This window comes from Cavia porcellus, unplaced genomic scaffold, assembly GCF_034190915.1.
Source record: "Cavia porcellus strain 051 isolate PalLab524CR breed Dunkin Hartley unplaced genomic scaffold, mCavPor4.1 scaffold_11, whole genome shotgun sequence".
Lineage (NCBI taxonomy): Eukaryota > Metazoa > Chordata > Mammalia > Rodentia > Caviidae > Cavia > Cavia porcellus.
This window is the reverse complement of record NW_026947494.1, coordinates 38,501,632-38,517,088: the sequence shown is the minus strand read 5'-3', so window position 1 is coordinate 38,517,088 and position 15,457 is coordinate 38,501,632. Positions and strand designations below refer to the sequence as shown.

The following is a 15,457-nucleotide window of genomic DNA, read 5'->3' as shown; positions in this document are numbered from 1 at the left end:
ATGAAAAAATGCCATGAGCAATTTAAGCTTAACTTGCCAAAAACTGAGTTTATTTTTTACTGCTCTCAGTCACACACACACACATCCTTGTGTCCTAAGATAACACAGTCCTTGGCATATAGCAATGATTTGCAATTTTAGTGTATAGAAGGCCTGGCAAGACACAGACTGGTGAGTCCCAAACATAGAGTTTCTGATTCAGTAGTTCTGCAGTTTTGCTGTGAACATGCATTTCTAACAAGGTTTGAGGTAATAGTGGGGGGTGGAAGTGGTATAAAAACCCTTGGCACACAGTTGTTTGGTAGTTGTTTGATCAATAAGTACTATTTCATAGTTGTTTGATCAATAAATACTATGCCTTATTAGATTATTAACATATATGCCCTCAAAATCAAACTTAGCTAAATATGACAGAAGCATTCATAAAACTTTAGAACTATAATCTGAAAGAATAAAGAAGATTGGTCAACCTAATGACCTCTTACTATAGATTAATAAATTAAGGTATGTTGAGGTGAAATGATTTATGAAAAGAAAAATAACTAGATTCGCACTATGATTTTCTATGAAAATAAAATATCTTCAGATGTAATACTTTTATTCATCCAATCAAGGACCGATTTTCAAATTCCAGAGACAAAGAGATACCAGATTACATTTTTTCTATACGTGTAGCCTTTTGTACAGAGGCAGCAATTTCCTCCAAGTGAATAAAATACTAAGTTTTAATGTTGGTCTAGGGTGCCTAGTAAAGGATGGAGAAGTGTGAAGTATAATTTTTTTGGTTCAAGCTACAAATTCTTATAACTCCCAAGCAGTAGTGGATCTTGGACTACAAAGACTATACTTAAATGAGACTTTTATTTAATGGTGAGAATACAAGGTAGTGAGAAAAAAAAAATACAGATAAGGATAGGTGGTCCAGAATTCTTTCCATAGTCTGGAAACTCCTAAACTCAATATTTGCGCAACAGTAACATGCTGATTCTACGGTTTAAACTGCAAAGGGTTGTGCAGATTCCTGGTTTCAAGGGAATTCACCAACAAAGATATAAATGAATTTTTAATCAAGGCAGACTGATCAAACCAAAAGGACTATCTGTAATTCATTAGTGCAGCAGCTAACATTTAGTTTCCCCAGAAGCAGTTTCCCCAGAAGTTTTCACACTCTAAAATAGTGTATTTGTGACCTAAAGCAACAACCACATATGTGGACATTTCCAGTAATAAAGACAAAACTTTTCTGATCCAACTAGTTACCAAATATATTCTTCTCAGCAGTCCTCTAGAGAGAGCCACCAAAACTTCTTTCATATAGGTCGGCTTCACGAGATGCCAAGCAAATGAATTCAAGGCCTCTGGATGCGAGCTATCAAAACATATTGTAGTGAGGTAGGAACACATGTTTTTTCAGGGAAAATTATCAATTGTTCAGTATTTACTACTACTTATACACAGTGACAGCGATGGATTGGAGCTTAAATTCAAAATGCTGTATTGTGATTAAATTGCTTCAGGAAGATATAACAGGGCTGGCAGGTTTTATATACATTGGAGGAGACTAGGCTTACAAATTAAGACAATCTTGTGACACAATAGTATTTCTTCTGAGGATACTACTTTCCAAAAAGAAATTTCCAAATAATATGAATTAAGCAGTTTAGACAAAGATTGAAGAAATATAATACACTAGGTTGATGATTCACATTTCTGTTATCCATGTCTATTGTAAGTTATTAATTACAATTAACAAAGATTGTGGACAAAGTCAAGGGACCCAGATTTTCTCCTCGCATCTGTTACCAGGAAGAGATTTGAGAACTTTTCTATATATAATATGTCAATTGTATTTTAGTTAATGAGTCATTAAAGTGCATTTATCATTGTTATTGCTTTTTACTTTTTTATTTATAGTCAGTTCTCTCATCAGTGCAACAAAACTAGTTTTTAGGATAAGTTAATTGTTTTCAGAGTGTAGTCTAATGACTTTCTGCCTTAAAAGTACTAAGGAAATAGTTCTTAAATTTGAAAGTGTGCATGACTCATCTGAGGATTTAATATGTGCATTCTGATTTCATGTGTGGAATGATACCTGACATTTTTCTTGTGAGATAGGCTACTAGGTAATATTCATCCTATCATACCCCTGTTTGATTAGCTGAGATGTTACCTTTTTAAAAACTCTGTGTATGTGTAACTGTAAAACCACAGGTGCATCAGTGGAATTAGTCTGTGATTATTAAGTCTAAAAATCTGCCTTGCCCAAAAGCAATATCTTTGCAGGTCTTATAACCATCACTTTTAATAACTGATTGCTTAATTTCACTTCAACATCTCACTAAACCTACTGCTATAACATTGTATGGATCTAATCTCATTCTGTTACTGTCATAAACCTTGAATTGGAAGCTTCACATATTTTCTTGGGTTCTTAATGCTTTATGGGGCATCTGTTGTTTAAGTATCTATGATTTTCAAACAGCTGCCAAACTTTCTCCCTCTGTTAAAATGTATTGAGGTTCAGTCTTTTGCTAGAAGTTTTTGAAAAGCTTTTGTGCTATTCAAAGTTTTAAGATCCTTTCTTCAAAATGAAGAGCCAAGCAAGAAGTTCATATTGCTTGTGCAAAACAACTGAAAAGAAATAACATTTTCTTTCCTTTGGCATTTTTGAAGTCATGATCTTAAATTTAATTCTAATTCCTTTCATATTTCCTTTCCACATTTCAATTCTTCACAAACTGTATTACATATATAAGATGCTTTACTATATGCTTTGTATGCTTCATATGCTTCATATGCTTTATATAACACTGTGAAGGTACATTAGAACCCACTACATTAATTCCTTCTGTTTAACTATTATTGAATATAATGCAACAGTATAATGTGATGAGTTCTCTTACAGCCTAACAATGTTTTCTAATTTTTGGTTTCCTTTCCTTACAGTATAAGCAAGTGGAACAATACATGTCCTTCCATAAGTTACCAGCTGACATGCGCCAGAAGATACATGATTACTATGAACACAGATACCAAGGCAAAATCTTCGATGAAGAAAATATTCTCAATGAACTTAACGATCCACTGAGAGAGGTAAGATTTGCTGCCCTGAATTTCTGTGATACATTATCAACATTTTTCCCTTTCCATAGGAAATCTTCTACTCCCTAGTATGATACTATTCAAAAGAAAGTCAGAACTAAATGTTTATATAATTCTTTTGCCTTTATTCTTCATTAGATTCACTTATAAAATGGTTTATAATTTTGTTTAAAAGTAAAGTTTCAAGAAATTGTTTTTCTACTGATGACTCTGTACCTATTCTAATTTGTGTGTCCCTGGACTTCAAAAATTCTTTCTTGTGGTTTCACCATTCACATCTTCCTAATTTTCCACGCCCTCTTACTCACCAAAACATATATTTATATTTTTATTGATTTTTATGCTTTTTGATTTCCTGTCTTCCTCTCATCTTCATGTTCCCTGATTATTTCATGAACTCTTCTAATCTGTAGATACCCACATATTATAAGAAATTAATTTCTCATTGTCTCATATACTTTTCTACATTGAAAACTCCCTCCTTGGCTTTCAGTTTCTTTCCATCCTCCCCTAGAAACCTTCCTGCTCACTAATTTATTCAGATTACTCCTAGTACAAAATAATATGCTCTTTATTGTTCATATGTCTTACTATACTCTGTATTTTTATTATTAATTTTTTTCAGATGATTTCTATGTAATTACTGTGGTTTGGTCTTTACTTATTTGCCAAAATTGTCTTCTGGGTAGCTATCAGTAACAATGACCATTATTAATTTTTTTTGAGCTGTTGGTGGTACATTTTTGTGCTGTTATCAAAGCATAAATTCTGATTTACTTCTTTGAGCTGCTAAAAGATTTAACCATTAACTAAGCTATTGACTTTGCTCCCTCTGTGTCTCAATTTATTCTCTTCATTTCATTTCACATTTTAATTCTGTACAACTTGGCTTGAATTTTTTTCCATAAAATCCATTTTCTTAAAAAATATACCATACCCCCTGGCTCACATATAATTAAATCACTGTATTCTGTCACTAAATGCTTTATCTTGTAATGTCTGTCTGAAATTATTTTAGTCATTCTTTCATTTGGACTATAAAACTTTAGTTCTGTGTTAAATCTTTTCTTTTTATGCTCTGTAAATCGAATCACCAAGCAGTTGGTTATATATTTCACATCCAAGCCTTGCTTCCTCTCCCACACAAATCTCTCTGCCTAATTCCTCTTACATGGACTATCACCCTAAGTTTGCCTTCCAGACTTTAGTCTGCTTTCTTGAAGTACCATTTCACACAGTACAGCCAGGCTAAGCTTTAATATATAAAATCTGGTCATTTCTCTGCTCAGAAACTTCTGGTATTTACAAATTAAATAAAATATAGACTCCTTAGTCTCAGCTTGCATCCCCTTCTTATCTACCCCAAATTTCTAACTTTCCTTTCCACCCTTGTCATACATGTTGCAAATTGGACTATAGCCAAAATAGACAGTTTTTTGTTTTGCAAGCAACATTTATAATTTCTCATCTTTGTCATTTAGTCCATATTTTTAATATTTTTGAAATTCCTATCAGCACAAATTAACTGAAATATTTTAGGAGAGAATATCTTTGTACTTTAAAACCATTCATAAATTTTTTCATCTACTAAGTATGTGTATTTTAAAAAATTCATAAAACCACAAATTTTGAACTTACAATAGTATCTATTACTGCTATTTTATTGCATTATTCCTACTCAGTCTTCATGAAATTAACAGTATGTAAATCTTTTTACTTTGCAGAATATAATTCAAACTTTGTGCTTTGTATAAAAGAAAGCAGTATTTTGTTTAAAATACATCATATGCTTTGCCTTATCTCTGTTGGAATACAGATAGTCTTTTTAAATCCACGTCCTCTTAACTAAAAGGATGAAATATTGGATACTGAAGCCAGGTTGGTTTCTCAAGAGTCTGTAAATGTTGAAAGGTACAGTGAGGTGAGTGACAGTGTGAGGACAAGGGTATTTCGAAAGACAAAGATCAAGTCAAAAGACACGACATGATAAATCTACAGCTTTATTGAGGCAGGTGAAAGTTAGGATTACAGATTAAAACCTCATGAGGGAATGCAGAAAGCCTAGAAAACAAGTGCAAAACTGAACCATAAGAGACCATCCACACTTAAATGTGAAATACTGATCCATCATAACATTCCAAGTGCATTAAAATGAGATTAGGAGACATTTTTCTGTGCTTTGTGTGCTTTATTTTCTGTCTGTTACCATGCTGTGACTTATACTGGTCTTCAGTCAAAAGTGATCCTTTTTTTTTTTTTTACTTTTATCTCCGTTTTCTTAATTCCTACAAACATTTAATCATTAAATTATGGCCCATTTTTACTCTATCTGTTCAAACACCATACATAGTTCAGATGCTCAGTATTTTTTAACGTCAGTTTCTTAAGGACACTCACAACTTTCTCACCTACTTTAAACCCAACCAGTTGACATACATGCCATAAGAGGGCTATTATATTAATTAAAGTAAAACCCAAATTTGATTATTTCACTCTTTTCTTAGAATTTGGCCTTGACTTCATTTGCCCTGCAGGTAAAAGTTCAAACTCCTTAACATGAAACCCTTTACATCCTGACTCCATCTCCATTTCTTCATGTTAATGCTTCATCAATAAAGTACTGTCGATGACTGAAAAAATGTTTGTCTGCCTTTTGCTTTTCTTCAGGCTATCTTCTCTATCTTAAATCCTTTCTATCGAATTTACCTTCTACATTCTATCAAATACTTTTATCAGGCATTACCTTCTTCATAAATTTTTTCTGATCACTGTCTGTAACAAATGTTTATCACATCAGTTTATCGGCTTTTCAAGACTATGTATGACCTTGATGATAAACCTGTATCTCAACATGCTTATGTTTTTACTAATCAGTATGTAGTAGGAATTAATAAAATGTTCAATGAATGAGTAGTCTCCATTAATACACTTATCAATGAAAGCAGAGTATGAATCATGACTTCTTTATGAAATGAGAGGTCTTAAAAGTGGAAGAAAGGCCTACTAAGACATTTAACGCTTCAAAAACATGAAGATATTTATCTGTTTACTCCCTTCTTCAGCTTTTGTTGCTCTGTCGTATCACACAAAAGACTATATTTAATATTATACTGGGATGAATGTTAGAAACGAATGAACAGAATAAGAAAATGAGAAAAAGCATAACAGAAAACAGAAGTCAGTATTACATAAAAGTTAAGTCCAAAACTTCCAAACCATTTAAAAGAAATGTTAAGTGAAACTAATAATGAGAAATGTTTCTTTGAATCAAATTTTGATTATACAGACATTCCACATTCAAGTTGTACTAGGAGATCATAAGACTTATCTTAAAAATAATAAAACATATCGTCCTGTGTCTTACAAATTGAATTTCATTTGGAAGATGAGGCATATACTTATGCCAAAGTAGGTTCTGGTCACTGTCATGCTTCTAGTGTCTAGAAAGTGCCTGATACCTTGGACACACTGATTACTGACAGACTACCTTTCAAGTGAATAAACCAGTATACTAAGAAATTGAAACTGGATTATTTAGAACTTATTTTGTCAAAGAGATTAAAATGTAAAGTGTTTATCTTACAGTGATATATGTATGCACACTCATCAAACTGTTAATCACATATTCAATTTTTAGTCAACATGAAATGTTATATCAAGACATTTTACTTTGTTGAGGAAACTTATTTTATGATCATATTTTAAATAATTTGAGAAGCTAATATTTAGATATTAGCAGTAATTGTATCAAGAGAAGATTATGAATTTAGGAACTAAAAAAGTGAAGATTATAGCATACCTTCAGACTCTCAAAATACACAAATATTTTATTCCTTAAAATAGAAATAAAAAGTAAAAAACAATGATAAAGTAAAAATTATATTGATAATTAATTTAATCTACTTATATTGTTTGTACATAAGCCTTTATTTAAAATAAAGTTTTAAAATATTTGAAAACTTTTAAAGAATCTCTAAGATATAAAATGTCAATAAAATTTCATTTTTATTTGAAGGCTTTTTCAAAAATCTTATACCATGTACATATAATTAATTCAGTTAGCTGATATTTTGAAAATACAATTTTATTTTCCTATTTTCATTTCTTGGCAGAGTGCAGGTGATGTATCTTTGAACAAATAACGGCCTTGTTCTTAATGTTTAAGTCTCAATACAGAAGTTACCTCCTCAAAGCTGCCTTTGTGAGTAGCTCGTCTAAATTAGATTGTTGGCCATTTTTATCCCTCCTAAGAGTCTTTCTAGTGTGGTACATCACTGTGTTGTCTTGTTTCTTTTAATATTTAGGTTGTTTGCTGCATCTATTCTGTTGTGTGTATACACGATTTTTAAAAAGGCAAATACTTACTTGGCACATCCTCTCAAAGCACCACTGATTGTTAACACTTTGAGAGAACTTTTCTCAATAAAAGAATGCTATATACATAGATAAGAAAATCAGCGTTCAAAATGGTGAGAAGCTTTGTTCAATAGTACAACTTTACCATTAACCACAATCAATTTTCTAACATGTTATAAAAAGATGTCATCATCTTTTTATTATTCTGTGATAGTATTTGGTTTAATACTCTTTAACTACAGTGTTCTATTTTTCATATTATTATTTTTGTTTTATTTTAAATTTCTCTATGTTTATCTTTTAGACAATCAGTGAAGTATTAGCTCTAGGGAATATGGATATTTTTCTAACATGATACCATATATAAGTTATATAAATATTCTGCCTGAACATTGTCACCCAGTAGCATCCATGGAATATATAGAAAATATATTTTTCTCATATTTATGTTGTTGTGTTTGTGTCCCTCCTCTTCAAATTTAAATGCTGTAATTCTAATTCTCAAGGTGAGATGTTAGTAAGTGAAGCCATTGGTAGGTGCTTCTATAATGATTGTGGATCTTTTTGTATGGGATGGCTTCCCAGAAGGTCCCAATTCCCTTCTGCCATTATAAGGACATAGCAAATATTTGCCAATCTATGCGAAAGCTCTCATTAGACACCAAAGCTGCTAGTATTTTAGTCTTGAACTTCCCAGCTACAAGAACTGAGACAAATAATTTTCTGTTCTGTATAAGCCACCTAGTCTGTGACATTTTTATTATAGAAGTCTAGATGGACTGTGAAAATTGCCATGATAAGTCAGCCTATTACCAATGGATAATCAGACAAGTATTGCTGATTACCCTACCCAAACTCAAGTAGTAAAACTTCAGGGTGTAGAAGATTCATTGAGGCAGATAATACTGTTTTAAATCCTGGGGCTATACCAGGTAACCTGCACACCGAGTTCTACTGGCATTCTCATGCATTCCGAAAAGTGATAATATTAATATCCTAAAACTTTTTATCACAGTAAGCTAAAATACTTGGTCCAGAAAGTAGAGGACAAGTGACAGTTTTCTGAAAGAAAATCTTTTAAGACAATAAACAGAAACTTGGCATTTTAAACTCTATCTATTACCTAATGATATAGTCATTATTTCGGCCTCACTCTCCAGTTGCTGTGTGGCTGTGTCTTGTGAAAATCACGAGTCTGCAGAGCATCTCTTCAGTGAGCTCTAGTCAACTTCCTCTCCCCTTCCTGCATGACGCAGCTTTCCCTGGAGAATCCTCTTTTTTCTTCTCTCATCTACTAATAATATACTCTTACATCCTCCTGGCTGCTCTGAAATAAGGTGTTTTTTTTTTTATAATTGAAATCGCTCCTGTGATTTTTCTCAAGTGTCGTTCATAAGTATGTTTTCTTCAAGCTATATTAACAAGTACTGAAAGAAAATTACTACTGAGGAGAAGTTCAGCATCATGGTCACTGTAGTGGCCTTTGTTCCACCACCCTCATTTAAATCTAGTCTCAGGACTAACTAGATCTTGATTTTGTACTACTTTTTTTAGCCTATGTGTGCTCATTTTCTTCATTTTAAATGATGGTGCTGATAACTATTTCATGGAGTTGTTATAAAGAAAAGAAAGTGAGGGAAATACATAAAAATTTTGAAAGTGGCTCCTACATTACAAGTGCTCATTAAAATTTAAATCTCAGTGTTACTGAGTGGTAAATAGCAAGCAGTCTAGCCTTCATGGTTCTTAGAACTTAGAGAAAGACAAACATTCCAATTATCAAATGTAACTTTGTAAGTGTGAGACAATGATTCAAAAGGTAGTAAGTTAATATTCAGGAGACTACCAAGTCTAACCTCAAAATATGTCTATTTGGTGTACAGGGGAACATTTCCAAACAATGTACTAATAAGCTCTCCTTTCATTTTAGCAGCCAGATTTTGGGTGGCAGTATTTTAGTATTAAAACTGGAGTTTGAAATACTAGGATCAGAAGTTTGATGTGTGCTTTAGTAAATGCTGACAGTATATTTTTAAATAAAAATTAATTAGAAAAACTCAGTGAACAGTATCCCTCTAATTATGAGTCTGTTGTACTGTGTACAAAGTAATACCTATTTTTTGACACGATCAGACTTATATTGATACAGTGAGAGAAAAATGGCAAAGTTAACAGTGAAGGAAGAGGTTAATGCCCTTCTGAGCCTGTCTCCAAAGTTCAGAACTGATCTATTTTTAAACAATGGAGAGTGAACAGCCCTGGGCTGAAAATAGGTACAGATCATGTGTCTCAGTGGAATATAGAACGTCAGTATATTTCATTTTCACAGAACATGAATTGGGCTGGGAGTGCAATCTTGTCCTTCTGACCTTTAGTTTGTCCAATAGATTGTTATACAAGAAAACATAATTTGTAGGCATATTTATTTAGTGATACTTTGAATCTTTTTAAGAAGTACATACTTGTTGATTTATAAAACCTTTTAAAATTATGCTTAATTAAAATTAACTCAAACAGCTACAGTTCTAATATTGTAAAGTTATACTCATGTCTTACAAGTTACCAGATTCATGTATAACAGGCATAAGCACACTTATGTGCTTGTGGAAGGGTCAAGCAGAGAATTTGATTATTTTGTCTTTTGACATACAGATTTTTTCATCTATTCCTAGATTCTAGAAAAAATAATCAAAAACATTAATTGATTTATTAATGTCTACAAGATATCGATCCAGACTTATGAGAATGGCAAATAAGACACAATTTTCTGGCACAAAATTGTGCTTGAGGGCAAAACATTAAATACTTTAAAAAACGTGTGAGGAAAAAGGAAACATTCGTTACTAAAAATATGATATCGATTGCAGGGAGTTTCTTATAGTTAATTTGTAGAAAAAGACAGACTTATGCATTCTAAAATTGTGAAAAATGTCCTCACATGACCTAGAATAGACTGAAACATACTTGGAGGGAAGAATTTGCATGGAAGCACATGTAGAATAATAGAAACTAGAAATAATAATAGAAAAGAAGATACAAGATAACATGTATGTAGAGTGAAGAAAACAAGGTGAGATGCGTGCATTTGCTGATCCAATCTCATTTTCAGCTTGTCTTTTGATCAAAGGACGATACAAAAGAACTTGAAGAGTAAATTTAGAATAAATAACTATTGCCTCTACCATCTTTTAAATTATAAACATGTACATCTTCAAGTGAAGTACAGCTCACTGTAATTATCACTGCTTTCCCTATGATGAAAATCATGCCTTTTCCATAGTTACAGTAACATGATTATTTTAATTGATCTTGAGAAATGAATTTCAGTAATAGAACTCTAAACTAATTAAGACAATTTGAAACAAAACTCTAGAGTAACCTTGATAGTTACTAAAAAGTCAATGTAATCAGTGGTATATATTAACATAATTAAAATAAGGAAGATGTCCATGCTTGGTAAAGCTTATATTTTGCCTTGAGGCTCTTTTACGCTGAGCTACATGTAAATCTAAAATAAGATTTCTTTCCATAATTTTAAATTAGAACTAACAAAGGAGGGCATTTGTGATGCATTTGTCTAGTTTATACTAACCAATTTTTTATTGCTTAAAGTATTAATTCAAATTGACTAATACACCTGGAGCTTCATATCGTTAAATTATACAGATGATTAAGATGTCTCATATGATATTTATTTGATTTTGAAGCTTGCTTTGGCAGAATACAGATGTAGAGAATATGTGTTGCCTAAAAGAACTGGCAGTGGTAGGGGTGGTAGTTGTGAGGGTGATAAACGTTATTACTGATTTTTAAATATCCAGTTCATGTGGAACAACATACCAAGTGTTAGGCACTTTGGTTTTAGGCTATGGTATCATTTCAATTGCCAATTACTGTAGTACTATATGAAGATATATTGAAATAGATAAACATATAAGCAATATAATTTGAGAGTTCAGAAGTAATAAAAAACAAATATAACAATCTGAGTCAGATCCACAGTGACTTGACAAATACATATTGAACATCGGAAAGTAAAATGTTAATTTCTAAAGAAATAATATCACAAAATGCTTCTGAAATCTTCAGAGTGCCTTAAATTTGAGATTTTAAAATTATTTTTTCTATCACAGTTATGCATAGGATTTAAGTACTTCTCATGTTTAATTATAATGGGAAATTAGGAAAGATATATCTTTTGTTCAGAAGTGAGTAGCCTAGTTCTTTTCCCTAGCAAACTGTGTGTGTATGTGTGAGGGGATCTGTGTCTGTCTGTGTGTGTTTGTGTTTCAAATTATCAGACTTTACAAAGAGTACACAGTTAGCCAAAATACATAATGTGAAAAAAATGCTCAACAGTATTATTTCTATAATGATCAATAATTGAACTCAGTACTAATATTAATATATTTAAATGTTGCAAGCTCATACTATAAATTATACACGATACCTGACATAATTTGAGCGATTTTTATTGGTCAGTTTCAAAGATCCTAAGCAGGAAAAGCTAAAGAGGGTTAAGAATAATATCTCAAAACTAATAAATAAAAGTAAGAATATTTTCATGACTGAAATAAAAATTCATACTTTCCAAGGAAAATAATAAAAAGGTCATACAAAATACAACAAAAATAAAAGGTATCTAAAACACAATTTTAAGCGTTTATTAGAAAATATTCATAGTAAATCATACACATTAAAACAATATATAGTAATGCCTGTTTTTTGAAAAGATGAAATTTATCAAGATGTAGGTTAATTTAAGGAAAATATATTTAAAGTATTTTCAAACACATGGGCACACATTAGCAAAGCAGGGGAAATTAATAACAAAGAAGCTTATATGATTTTTATAGTATAATTATTAAGTACTATATCTAGTAAATTTATCCCAAAAGTATTTCACTGAATTAAAACATAACAGTTAAAAAACTAGATAATGTCATGATATATTCTTATTTTTCTATTACAAATGCTTCATGAATTATTTCAAACTCACTTTTTAAGTATTCTGATGCTACATTTTTCATTTTTTCTTGTAATTACATATTTTTATATCAGGCCTATGAATTTATTTGATTATTGTACATTTGTTGTACAAAATAAATTTAGAAGTTCTAACAGACTGTTTCTATTGCCTGCAGTTTATTTTCTGGTATTTGATTAAGTTTAATTTTTAAAGCAAAACTATGTAAACTTCAGGGTTGATCACTCTCTCAAATTTCTGTGTATTTTAAATTCAGTGTAGCACTATCAGTGGAATTCTGGAACATAGGAAGAATGCAAGTGGAAAACAAATCAATTACTTAATTACAAATACAAGCTGGTGTTTAATAGTGACGTGATTTCTAAATTCGATGAGTGTCTCATGGTAACAGAAATTTTATAGTTTTGAGAAAATTGGGAGGACACTTTGTTCTATATTGTAATATTTTTGGACAATGATATGCATTGAAGAGTAAAGCTTTACTTACTTTCACTGACTCGAGAGACTTGAAGAGAAGTGAAGCAGACGCAGCAGTTTGGATTGTTGTGATGAGGGAGCTCCCCAGGAATGTGCCCTTTCCTAGATTTTTCATAACCTTATCCACCAGTTTTTGTCTGACTAGCTCTGTTTATTCTAGGATTTCAGACATTAGTAGTATGCTAATATTACAATTCTAATTATGAAGTACCTAGAATAGGCAAATATACAAAAATAAACTAGGGGTAGCAAAGCTGGGAGGGATGGCAAGGAGAATTCTTGTATAACAAGTTCTTACTGGGGATGATGTAAGTTTCCTGTATAGGTAGAAATGATTGTTAACAACACTGTGAATATACCTGTGAATTGTATACTTTGGAATGGCTAAAACTACAAATGTCCTGAACCACAGTTTAATAACTAGTCTAGCAAGTTGGTGCTCATTCCCAAATCGCTCCTGCTCTCCAGAGCCTTTTCCGTCTCTGTGCTGCTCTTGTTGTTAGCACACACAACATCCTGCATGTTCAGTATGTAAAGCAAAATACCATCCCTCTATGTGACTATTTTAAATTGATTCCTCACCAAATGCCAGACTTCAGAGTGTTTTGAAATGAGTAGTCTATTTCACAGCTACTTGGAGTGCAGCTAACTACATTGGCTTCACCATCCCATCACAACCATGCTATGAGTGGTTCTATTGTTTAAGCAGAATCCAGAAGGAGCAACTTCATTCTTCTTGTCACATTTTTATAAGCCTAATTTATGGAATAGTTTGCTAAGGGTGGCATAACAAAATTCTACAAAGTGCGTGACTTACAAATAAATGCATGTTCTCACAATTCTGAAGCCTGGGAGATCAATACTGAGACCTTAGCAGGTCTGGTTCTTCTGAGCTTCTTTGGATTCCGGTTGTGCACTGTTTTGCTGTGCATGTGCATTTCTGGTTTGCTTTTGTGTATATGTGTCCAAATGTACTTTTCTCATAAGAGCATTTGACTGATTTTGGATCCAGTACAGATAACCTTGGGTCCTTATGCACATGGGCAAATACTGTTATGTACAGGGTATTTCTATCCAGTTTGCTGATGAAAATGATGAAACTATGTGGATTATATTATTAAACTTAAAATTTCAAATTATCTAAATTACCTTTTATAATTAAGGCCACTCATTCACTATTATATATGTACATATATATATATATATATGTATATAAATGCATATAGTATGTGCTTACATTATACATATATATATGCTGTATGTACATATGTATATATACAAGTTCAGCATATTTCTGGACATCCATATTCTGTAATTTTATGGAACAAATCAACCTGTTTTTACCATACTAAGTATGCTCCACTCCTATTCTAACAGTCATTCTTGCACCATGTTACACTCTGTTGGAGACAAATCATAATGGAACTTACAGAGATCAAATTATTAACCTTGAGCCTCAGATATCACTTAGTGCAGCTGAGACATAAAATGTCTAATGTACAGTCATTCACTCTCCTTGTCAACATACAAGTTTTGACTTAGCATTTTCGGTGGTTTTTTTTTTTTTTATACCATGAAATCTAAGTGAATTCTAAGAGAACTTTCTACCCGCTGTCACTATATTCTACCTTAGCTAAGCAACTATGTTTCTGTGCTGGGAAGGCAAAACAGAGGGGCCATACACAGAGAAGATCTTAGACTTCATTTGGAAAGTTCAAATGTGATTAAATACTTTGAAACAAATTAGATACATATGATCATTATAAATACAGAAAACATGAAATTTTGAGCCCTTTGCAAGCAAGCAGATTTCAGTTAATTTTTTCTCATTTGCAGATGCAGAAAATTGAAGCTAATTATCTTTGAATCATAACTTTTAATTGAAACTATTAATTGAACTATTAATTGAACAGTGACATAACTGCATTTCAAAATGAGCCATAGTAAAAAACACTGACGCCTACCATTGTTTAAAAGGCCACCGCAGTCTGTTTTTCTCTCTCGCTATTGGATTTCAAAGATGTAATATGACCAACAAGATAGAATGCTGTGTGGTCATTACAAAGAATGGCCATAAGGACCTTGTCACCATATGGTAAAGAGCTTACGTTATACAAGTGGAAAAATACATGTTCAAATTAGATTATGTTACAGCTATATTCCAGCAAATGGGAGATTACCTGAAGAGAACCTATAAGTACATTAAGTTTATTTCATGAAGGAATATTCATGAAACCATATATTTTATTTCATATAATTTAAGTATTTTGTATACCTACATCTTTGTTTTAAAGTCGTTAAAAATATAGCTTGTTGGTTAATACAAAGAATCCTGAGTTCATCTTCTTTACTGAGATGGAAATTAAGTAAAATTAAAAGTGGGGCACTCTATATAAATCCAACAACCTTTTCTTTTCTATCTCTAATTTTCTTAACTCCTCCCAAAACTGTTAAATATAAACATGTCTTATTCCTCTAAATGATTGCATACTTTTTGACATGCAAATCATTGAGATACTGCGGTCAAAGCTTTCT

The 15,457-nt window shown here is 31.9% G+C and overlaps 1 protein-coding gene across 1 annotated transcript in view; it reads left to right on the top strand.

The window, feature by feature from the left end:
- Hcn1 (hyperpolarization activated cyclic nucleotide gated potassium channel 1) overlaps positions 1 to 15,457 on the top strand; it is a 339,906-nt gene that overhangs the window by 262,040 nt on the left and 62,409 nt on the right. Inside the window, exon 5 of the mRNA XM_063258126.1 lies at positions 2,947 to 3,093. Within this exon, the coding sequence (XP_063114196.1) occupies positions 2,947 to 3,093 (147 nt within the window). The remainder of the gene's footprint in view (positions 1 to 2,946; positions 3,094 to 15,457) is intronic.